The 10,733-nt window shown below is 43.0% G+C and overlaps 1 protein-coding gene across 2 annotated transcripts; it reads left to right on the top strand.

Moving 5' to 3' along the window:
* The first annotated feature begins 311 nt into the window (after positions 1-311).
* On the top strand, positions 312-10,367 carry TMEM272 (transmembrane protein 272). 2 transcript variants are annotated; one of them, XM_080999405.1, is made up of 6 exons: positions 312-968; positions 2,429-2,757; positions 5,649-5,730; positions 7,450-7,509; positions 8,692-8,774; positions 9,339-10,367. In XM_080999405.1, the coding sequence occupies exons 3-6, from the start codon at positions 5,673-5,675 to the stop codon at positions 9,699-9,701; spliced, it is 564 nt and encodes a 187-aa protein (XP_080855531.1). In that variant the 5' UTR covers positions 312-968; positions 2,429-2,757; positions 5,649-5,672; the 3' UTR covers positions 9,702-10,367. The 2 variants fall into 2 exon arrangements, with proteins under 2 accessions (XP_080855531.1, XP_080855532.1); XM_080999406.1 differs by lacking the exons at positions 312-968; positions 2,429-2,757; positions 8,692-8,774 and having other exon boundaries at positions 5,691-5,730.
* Positions 10,368-10,733: the final 366 nt, after the last annotated feature.

Below are 10,733 nucleotides of genomic sequence, written 5' to 3'. Positions count from 1 at the left end.
CTGCTAGACTCTGCTGTGCGACGACTGTCTTCTTGTGGAAGTGAATCCGGTGCTCACAACTCTAAGCTGTGAGTCCACAGCACTTTGACCTGTTCCTGTGCAGAAGGTGGTCTCTGGAAGTGCTACCCAGCTCGCCTAGCCCAGTCGGGGCTGAAGTGGATGAGTCCAGTTGGTGGCACTGGCTCTAGGGCGATGCTGACATCCAGATGTCTTCTAAAGGTTTTATAGTTACTTGGCTCTGGAGTTGCATAACTCCATACCCTCCAACATCTCTCTGATGAAAATAGGGATGTCCTAAGGAAAAATGGGACATTCTGGGATCAAATCAGGAACTGGGGTGGCTTCTGTAAATTGGGGGCTGTCCCTGCAGAATAGGGATACTTGGAGGGTCTGCAAGACACGCTTGAAGGGTATACTTCTGAAGAGGCCTTTCGTAATTCCTAAGGAAGGGTGTTCCACAACTGCTGGGCTGACCAGTGAGAAGGCCCTATCCTTACTCAAGGGAGTGGGCTATGGGAAGGCAAAAATGGCTAGCTTGCCCTGTTATCATGCCCTATTAGCATGATTCATAGACAGTCAGAATATTAGTATTTATGATGTGAGTACACAAATGATCTGAAGAACCTGAACAGCACCATGACCAGAGCAACCAGAACAAATATGGTATTGGACTCATATCAACACCACCTTCTTGTCTCAAACAATGGCAGTCTCTGAAGTTGCCAGCAGTATTGTGTGTGTTTGTGTAATTCAGAAGTTACCTTCCATAAAATTCACCAGACAATGTTATGCTTTTGCAGGAGAATTCCGCGAAAGCTGAAAATATAATTGGAGCAAGCTTTGAATGTGCAGGAACAGTCCTCATAATGACAATGATTGCTGCTCTGGCCTAGGCTTTTATATGAAAATGTATTCATTTCTTCTTCCTTAAAACCATTCCATGTATTCATGGTTCTTTGTAAGACATGGTGTGTCTAAATTGCTATTAATTTGGCATGTTGATTTGAGTAATAAGGGGGAAATCTGACCTTTAACTCCTCTTTTTGAGCATTGACATTTACATTATTGGCATTAGTCATCAAGGTTGGGTACTTGTTCACGCTTCTCCCATCTGGGCGGAGGGTGTCGCAGGAGGGTAGAATGGGAAAATCGGGAGTTCAAAGCCTAGCCCCTGCCCAAATGCTTGACCATTGGCTCAACAATCCAGTCATTCCAACCCCAATGTGCCACATGGAAGAGCGTGAGTCCCATTTGAAGCCTAGATGTATCATGAAGAAATAGCTTCAGATCATACATGGCAATGATCATGCTATAGATGAGAGAACCACAGGTTTCTCCTGTGTGGTGAAACCCCCTTGCTCCAGTGATCTGGTAGTTTAACACAAGGGTCTAGATTTACCCTGTGAACACTACCATACCTTTAAAGTACATTCAAAGCACATTTCCCCCCTCAAACAATTTTGTGCTATTGTCGTTTGTTTAAGGCTTGCTTAACTCTGTGACGGGTAAACTAGAGTGTTCAGGCTTATTTGAGGGGGGGAATGTGCTTTAAAGGTATCTTGTGTACGCAGCCTTAGTCTAAAAGATCCTGACCTCCTTGTTGTTGTTTAGTTGTTTAGTCGTGTCCGACTCTTCGTGACCCCCTGGACCAGAGCACGCCAGGCACTCCTGTCTTCCACTGCCTTCCGCAGTTTGGTCAAACTCATGCTGGTAGCTTCGAGAACACTGTCCAACCATCTCGTCCTCTGTTGTCCCCTTCCCCTTGTGCCCTCCATCTTTCCCAACATCAGGGTCTTTTCCTGGGAGTCTTCTCTTCTCATGAGGTGGCCAGAGTATTGGAGCCTCAGCTTCACGATCTGTCCTTCCAGTGAGCACTCAGGGCTGATTTCCTTCAGAATGGATCAGTTTCATCTTCTTGCAGTCCATGGGACTCTCAAGAGTCTCCTCCAGCACCATAATTCAAAAGCATCAATTCTTCGGCAATCAGCCTTCTTTATGGTCCAGCTCTCACTTCCATACATCACTACTGGGAAAACCATAGCTTTAACTATACGGACCTTTGTTGGCAAGGTGATGTCTCTGCTTTTTAAGATGCTATCTAGGTTTGTCATTGCTTTTCTCCCAAGAAGCAGGCATCTTTTAGACCTCCTTAGACCCACCTTAAAATCCCAGGGTGGGAAGAGAGGCTGGCTGTTAAACCACTCTGAAAATTGCAGTGAGGACATACCGTATTTTTCGCTCTATAACACGCACCCGACCATAACACGCACATAGTTTTTAGAGGAGGAAAATCCATAGGCATGCCACCCGTAGGCATTCCCTCCATAACACGCACAGACATTTCCCCTTACTTTCTAGGAGGAAAAAAGTGAGTGTTATGGTGCAAAAAATACGGTACCTGCTTTATGACTACCTGCTTTCATAAAAGTTCCAGGACTCCTTTACTGTCCTCTGGTGGCAAGTTGAATGCATGCAGTTGCTTGGCTGTGGAGGGAACCGAACGTGGGAGTGCAGGGAATAAAGGATAAGAGCTTTCATCACAACAGCAGGAGCAGAGATGCAGAGAAGCAGAAGCTCACAAACAGCCAGTGACCCCCAAAGGGGCTTCAGAACGTAGGAATTAAACGCCTCAGCTGCTTCAAAGACCTGGATGCAAAGAGAAGCTTTATCCAGTGTGTCACTTAACACCACACACTTTTTCTTGAGGAATATTGGCTCCAGTTTTTTTCTTCCCAGATCTCTGCTTGGAATAGTAAGGTGAGTAGGGAATGGCGCCGGGAAGCAATTGCACCTAACAGTAATAGGTGGGGTTGCCAGCAACTTTAGGAACAGTGTGGCATTAGCTGTTGGAGGGGAAAAGTGAGTGTGTGGCTGCTGTTGTCAGTCTTGAATGATGAAAAAGGGGATGAATAGGTTGATGAATAATCCTGGATATCTTGAGGATCAGATTTTGTTGGTGTAAAAGATATGCAAGCTTTTGAGTTGCACAAATCTCTTCATCAGGTGGATGGAATTGCTCGTTTTCTGCCAGCAAGGCTTTTAAAATGGTCTCCGATCACTGATTTTGCCCCTTGCAAGTTGGGCCAGTTGCACCATCTTCACAAGCTCTACCAGGGTTTACTTTCCCCTGGTGAAATCAGTTCAGCTGGCATTGTTCATTATGTCATGCTAACAGCAACTAAGGACTGTAACAGCTAAAAGCAGAGCCTACATTTTTATCTGTTCCTGGAAAGGTTGCAAAACTTCCTTTCTCAGCAGGCACTGGGCTGATCTAGCTTTGGTGGCTCATTCTGTAAGGTGATTCCTTGCTTTGTGCTGTACAGTGGTACTTTGGTTCTTGAGCTTAATCCGTTCTGGGAGTCCGTTCGACTCCTGAAACCGTTCGAAAACCAAGGCGCAGCTTCTGATTAGCTGCAGGAGCTTCCTGCAGTCACGTGGAAGCTGCGTTGGACGTTTGGCTTCCAAAAAACGTTTGCAAACCAGAACACTTTTTGTTCGGAAGCCAAGCCATTCGAGAATCAAGGTACCACTTTATTATTGTTCAGCTTGTGTCACTGGACTCCAGCTCCCATCATCCCTCACCTTTGGCCATGCTGGCTGGAGCTGATGGAAGTTGGAGTCCAAGGACATCTGGATAACATCATATAGACTACCCCTGGTTTTTGACTGATTTTATGGACTGCAGAGCTAAAGTGGGTGCACCCTGGGCCTCACCACCTGCTAAGAGGAAAAGGATCACTGGGACGTTGCTTCCTGTGGCTCCCAAGAAGAGCAGCATAGGAAAGGGAACATCAGCCTAGCCCAACACATCAGCCAGAGATGGACCAGAAAAGACTCTACTCCAGGTCATGTTGCTTGTTTAGAAGGAGGGGAACTTTAATCTGGCCCCATCCTGCAGAGGGTGAGGGGCTGCTGGGATAGCTCAGTTGATAGGAGCATGAGACTCTTAACCTCAGGGTTGTGGGTTTGAGCCCCACAACGGGCAAAAATTCAGGGAGTTGGACTACACAGCCTTCATGGTCCCTGCCATCTCTACACTTCTGTAATCAACCATCCCAAACCTGGCATACTCCAGATGCTTTGGTGTGCGTGCATCGTGTGTGTATGTATGTTATTGTTGCTTTAAGCAGAGATGATTGAGAAAGACGGGTGCAAAACTTCAAAATAAGTAAGTAAACAATAAAAAGAATGTATACTTGTTGAGAGTATTTATTTGCCAGAATGAATAATCTAACTATCCTTTCAGCTAGGAAGGTAAATATTGCCCCCTTACACACACACACACACACACACACACACACACACACCAGTTCATGCTGTTTAAAATTGTGGAACAGCTGCAATGGCCTGAGCTTCTTTGAAGAGTGGTCAGCACCACAGGCCACCTACAAGGCCCACTCCTCAGCCAGGTTCTGATGCCCAACCTGCAGAGTATTCTCCCTGCTGCAGCTCGTTCCCATAGGCATCTGACCAGCAGCAACCTGGGGAACAGGATGATGGACTAGGTACAGCAGGACTCTTCCGATGTTCTTGCTTTGTCACCCCTTCTCCCTGGCTCCCCATATCTGCTGCCTGAGGTGGCTGCCTCACACTGCCAAATGTTAGGACCAGCCCTGCTGTAGCGTCAAGAGTAAATCATGGCGGACTAGGGGGACAAATAGCCTGATATTGTATAAGGCAGCTTCCTGTATTCCATGAAGGATCCAGCTGTTGAAACAAGTACACACTCCTCCATCAGCTTGGAAGAAGCTAATGGATGTTTGTTGCCTTGTGTGACAGATCTATAAATAGTGTGCATTTTAGAATATCTCTCTAGATTTTCTCCCCTTTTGCATTTGAGGTGCTGTTAAGATGTTACATCTGTTCCAAAACTTATTGGGGAAGAATGTGAATTGACTGAAGAGAAGAAAGTATCTTATTTCACCTACAAATGCCAGTTAATTCTCTGGGCCTTCCTGTGACATCTGTGGGAGTTTGTAAGATGATCTCAATGCTGGCAGTGGGTGGGAAAGCCAGACTTAACTTTTAAACATGGAAAACTGGCCTTTTTATTTTGTAAAAAGTGACTGGAGCACGTTTATCTATATGCCAGTCTCCCTAGGCTGGAGTTTAGCTGTAAAGCAAGAATATTATTTTTTACGCATTCCTGACTTGTCTATGTCATCATGACTACACAAATTTCAGAACAGTTTTGCCTTAAAAGTGGAAATGTCTAGACAGTGGTGTGATTCTGCCTCCTGCTCTTTTTCTAAGCATTTGGACAACGCAACAGTGCAAGTTTAGCAACTGTTTCGGTGTTTTCTGCTTCAGTTTTGCATGAGTTTTCTGATGTCAGTTGCCTGAGGTTTCAAACACAATGCATTAAATAGCATCAAAAGCATCAAAACTCATGCCCTAAGCCCCCTGCCTTAGACTTCCTCTTGAGCTCAGTTTTGTTTTGTTTTGCAATGAGCTTCTGGCCCCTGGGTGGCTGAATGTCTCTGACTCGCGAAAGGATGAAGCCTTCTCCCAAAGGCTCGTGGAAGCCCTAACCAAGGAAAGAAAACAAAAAAGTGGCCTTTATAGTGAGACTCTTCTTAGTTGATTTTTGCAATTTGTGGGTGTGTTTTAAGTTAAAATCAAAACACATGGTTTCTTGTTTCCCCAAGGTCTGCAGAAGACTGTCATTCGCAATGGTTGCAGGCTTCGAGAAAGCATGCCATCGATGCATCTCCAAAATTGCCAGCAATGGTAGGTTTCCTGAGAAAGGGAGATAGTGGCAAGAGCACTACAGGGATTCAACAAAGGATGCTGATTGCAGGTCAAGCAGGGAGGCTGCAACTAAGCAATACCTGTCCCAACTCAGTTTGCATCACTGTCTGATAGCAATGGATGAATCCATCCATTTCGGTTCTCAAAGTTTCCCATTGTTCCAATTTTAAATTCAGTTCTCCACACGGTTGCAGTAATTTGCATTAAAAACAATCCATATGAAACTCTCAGCATCTTAGTGCAAATTTCTAATATGCATTTCTTTGTATGCAATTTCCCCAAATAAACACATTTTTGGAAAACAATTCCCCCAAATGTAATGTATTTTTGTATGTTATTTCCCCTAATATATGCATTTTTAGGCACATTTTACCTTGTAGCACCCTGCTTGTGGTTAACGCTTAGCTGGAATGAAATATTCAATGCAGCAATAGAGAAATTAAAATAATAATTTATTTGTCAGACAAATAAATGAGAGACACAGTGGTATATGGATACCAAAGCTCTGCCTACTCCAGCCCTGATGGCCAGCACTTATATTTCCTCAGCCCAGCCCCCTTGCTCCTCCTTTGGCTGCCTCTGTCCAATCAGCCTGGTTGAAATTCCTATTGGTTGTTTGCTAGAACCAATCATAAAAGATACACCCATTTCCTATTACCTTTTATGGGAGACAAAGAGCTATATTTCCTTCTATCCATAAATGGCAGACAAGTAGCCATATATCTTACATTTACCTCGACCAGGCACCTTAATTACCAGATAACCTTTGGCCCCTGTTGCCCTATTCACTGCAAACCAGATGGCTAAAGCAGATGGTGCATGGTTTTTAATTTTTTATCTTAAAGAGATCTTGAGTTCACCTTCTCACACACCATCTATGAAATAAGAATCTAACATAAGAATCTAACATTTCTTACTTTCTAAATCCTTTGCATAATTACATTTAAGCCAATATATTTCATACATAACATAGATAGATTTTTAGAAGGAAAGGCCTTTTCAAAGTGAACTTAGTAAAAGCTAAGTTCTCTAAGTTCTCTAAGTTCTCTGAAGCTTCAAAGCAGCTTCGGAGAGAAGCCTCTTTCCCTAGCCAGCTGCTGTTTCTAAAAGCAACTTCTTCAATTTACCCTTTAACCTTATGAAAATATGGCTCGAGTCTTCTGTTAAACAATAAATTTCACTATTTACCAGCTCTTAATTGTGTTTTTGCAGCTTGATTGTATTCTGTAATTTGTATGGTCAGTGTGACCTTTTGCTCCCAGCCTGTAATTTCCTTTTACAACCCTGAAATACTGCTATAGATCAGTGGGGCCTTTGAACAGGAAGATAAACAGCTGCCAGAGTATTCAGCTGGTCTCTGCCTGGCAAATATATTTTTTAAGCTCATTTTAAAATGCAGATCTTGATTAGATGCCTCATAATACAGATCTTGATCAGATGCCTCAACCTCAGTATATATTTTTTACACATTGCTATTGCAACATTTAGAGTGGTGACAATTTTGAAAAATGGCTGTGTTTCAGTTCCTATATTGTTTTGGAAAGTATGAATTAGATAGGTTTGCCATTAAATGAGAAGAGAATCTAATTGCTCCTTCATTCCTACTGTCTACCTACATGTGCATGTGAGTGACAAAAATGGAGGGCATTTGGAGGATGTTTTATCACAATCTATAACTTGTCATTTATTTCCTTACAGCTTGCTTCATTTTTGGACTCCTTGCTTTCCTAGCATTACCACTGTCTATGGCTTTTACAGGTAAGTACACTGCCAAAATAAAAATAAAAATACTCTAGCAACCAGAAGATAATGAGTTAAATGATATTTTGCTTCCCACCTTCCAGAGCAGGTTTTTGGGTCTTCTTGGGGTGGGGGAAGAGAGGAAGGGGGGGAGTTATGTTGCGTGAAGAGAAGTCTGATTTGTTTGTGCAAAAACACTATTGGATTGCAGCTTCATGTAGGAAATTAGCAGGGTTTTTTTGTTTCCCTACGTCAGGAGAGCCATCACCTCCTAAATTCCTTGCATGTCAGACAGTTGTTGAAATTGCAGGAATCTGCCGGAAGGACACTGGTAATCCTAACTTTGGCAGGAATGATAATGATATTATGATAATGATATTATGATTGTTTCTTAGTTACTTAATCTTGCCCAGGGCAGTCCAAAGCAACTTACAACCAACCAACCAACCAACCAACCAGACAATAAACTCCAGATAGATTACAACCTATGGGACGCGGGTGATGCTGTGGTCTAAACCACAGAGCCTAGGGCTTGCTGATCAGAAGGCCGGTGGTTTGAATTGGCGGATCGAATCCCCACGACGGGGTGAGCTCCCATTGCTCAGTCCCTGCTCCTGCCAACCTAGCAGTTCGAAAGCACGTCAAAGTGCAAGTAGAAAAATAGGTACTGCTCTGGCAGGAAGATAAACGGTGTTTCCGTGCGCTGCTCTGGTTCGCCAGAAGCGGCTTAGTCCTGCTGGCCACATGACCCGGAAGCTGTACGCTGGCTCCCTCGACCAGTAAAGCGGGATGAGTGCCGCAACCCCAGAGTCATCTGCAACTGGACCTAACGGTCAGGGGTCCCTTTACCTTTAGATTACAACCTAGAGGAAAGAGAAATACATTGTAAACATCCCACCCACTTCTAAAAGGCCACAGATATCCAAAGGCTATAGGCCTGGTTATAGAGGGAAGTTTTTGCCTGAAGCTTAAAGATATGTAGCGAATGCACCAGGGGAAGAACATTCCACAAACGGGGAGCCACAGCAGAAAAGGCCCGTTCTCATGTTGCCACCCTCTGGAACTCTCCTGTTATTTTACATGTTGTGCAAAAAGTGTCAGGGCTGTAGCACCACTGCAGTTGTGAATCAGTGCACCTGCCCTTTTGCTTCTGCACGTGAGACTTGATCGAAATAATTTACTTTGTTTGTTGTTCCTCAGGAATGAAGTTTTTAGACGACTGTCCAGTCCAGCCGCTAATCCCCTTATATCTGCTTGTGGGGGGCGTGGTTGGCAGTTTGAAGGTATTGCTGTTCACTGAACAATATTTTCCTCTGAGGAGATTTGTGATGAAGTTTGTATGGAATTATTTTCATTCATAGAAGATACAAAAAAAACAACCACCATGGTTATATCTTAGTTAATTAACTTCAAGGAAATAAGGATCTGACTCAGGAGGAGACTTCTGGATTGAGAAAGGATCACACATTGTGTAGCCTTTTAAAAAGGTTTCTGTTTAAACTATTTTATTCAGTACAACTAGTTTTGTGTGTGAATCTTTTAATCTCAGTCACCTCTCAGTTTCTCATTTTTTCTCACTCTTTTCTCACATTTCCACATCAGTCTGTGATTTCTTTTTTAAAAAGCCCACATGAAAATCCATCAGCATTTTGATGCAAATTTCTTTGCACTACTTTGTATGCAATTTTGCCTAACATTTATTGTAAACCACTTAGAGATGTTGCTACGAAGCAGCAGCAGCAGCATATAAATGTTGTTAAATGAAAACAAATGTTTGATACCGAGGAGCCAAATCTGGAATATAATGATCCCTCCGGGATTTTTTTTAACCTTTGTGCAATGTCTAGGTTGGTCTTCTGCTCTTTGACTCCACCCGGATGAGGCAGCTGCTTACCAAATCGGTTATGATTGACGATGACGACGACGACGAGTATCCCTGGAGACAGAATGCTCACAAATATTACATACACCTCACCCTCAGCCTCTTCCTCTTCCTCTGGTTCATCCTGGGGAACTACTGGGTGTTTTCCGTCTACCTGCCTAATTTCATCCCGCCTTTCCATCACCCTCAAGATTACTGTGATAAAATCCTGTACGTTTTTGCAGTTGGGGTGCTTGTCGTGAGCCACACAGTTCTGGCTTTGCTGATCTTCTGCAGCTGCTGTGTTTATTGCTGCTCCAGGCAACGATATGCTACAGAGGAGGACTGAAAAGGGGGTGGAAAGCCATAGAAGATGAGCAAAGATTAGCAAAGCAATAGGGAAGAGAAAGAGGCAATTCTGGTATTTGTTGGTCATGCTCACCCTCCCTGAACACATAGTGCATATGACTAGCAAACTCCATGGAGGTCTGTTTTACATGGTTACTTTTTTCTCTCCTGTGGAAATAAATGTGGACGGTAGACAAAGTCTGTCTATTTGAAAGGTAGTAAAAAGGGTCTTTTTTGCTCTGGCGCATGCCAAGGAAAGCATCAACTTCCCAGTGCATGCCCTGGAAGTGAGACGCTTGCACTGCCACACCACGCCTTTTTTTTTAATGCTTTCTCAAACATATTTACTGATTTCAGTGGTAGAAATGATGGAACGTGGGGCAGAGTTGAGAATGAGGGTAGCATTGGGCACACAAGTAAATTACTATTCTCCCCCGCCCCCATAGAAAATGCAGGTATGATGTAGTTAAATTGGGACGGGAAGTCTGAAAGCTGCTCCAGCTTGTCTGCCTATTGAGTATTCATGTTGATTTGCTTGCACAGACGTTAGAGGATGTTTGGTCTTTATTGAGTGTTTGTTCCTATTTGTTTGTGGAGAGGATATACGACAATGAGCATTTGCTTGCACAGAGCTTATACAGCTTTCCATTAATGATTTATATCACACTTTTTATTTTTATTTTTAAATGATATTTATTAAAATTTCAAAAAAAAAAAAAAAGATTACATTGATAAGAAAAATAACAGTAGAAAAAAGAAAAATACAAAGTACAAAAATACCCCAGTTAAAAACAATTCCATCTTTTCATCACTTCTCTTACATTTACTTGTTTCCCGGACCTCCTCATACCTCCCTTTTTTGTATTCCAATTCAATTTATTTAGTCCAGCAATTCCTTTCCCTCCTTTTTAATCCTGATCTTTAATCTTAATATATTATAGCATTAGGTTTTTACGTATTGAAAACCAATTTTTCCATGTTCTTTTATACCATTACAGCTAGAAACCACTTAACTTCAATCCAACATCATTCT

The sequence above is a fragment of the Podarcis pityusensis genome (assembly GCF_964106645.2).
Source record: "Podarcis pityusensis genome assembly, chromosome: 3".
NCBI classification, from domain to species: Eukaryota; Metazoa; Chordata; class Lepidosauria; order Squamata; family Lacertidae; genus Podarcis; species Podarcis pityusensis.
The sequence above is the reverse complement of the archived record's forward strand: the minus strand, read 5'-3'. Positions and strand labels throughout refer to the sequence as shown.

Bases quoted from the DNA above. Each gene is read 5' to 3' on its own strand.
- TMEM272 (XM_080999405.1), top strand. From the start codon at position 5,673: ATGGTTGCAGGCTTCGAGAAAGCATGCCATCGATGCATCTCCAAAATT. The intron at 5,731-7,449 runs GTAGGTTTCCTG...ATTTCCTTACAG, and splicing joins CTCCAAAATTGCCAGCAATG to CTTGCTTCATTTTTGGACTC. The intron at 8,775-9,338 runs GTATTGCTGTTC...TGCAATGTCTAG, and splicing joins GCGTGGTTGGCAGTTTGAAG to GTTGGTCTTCTGCTCTTTGA.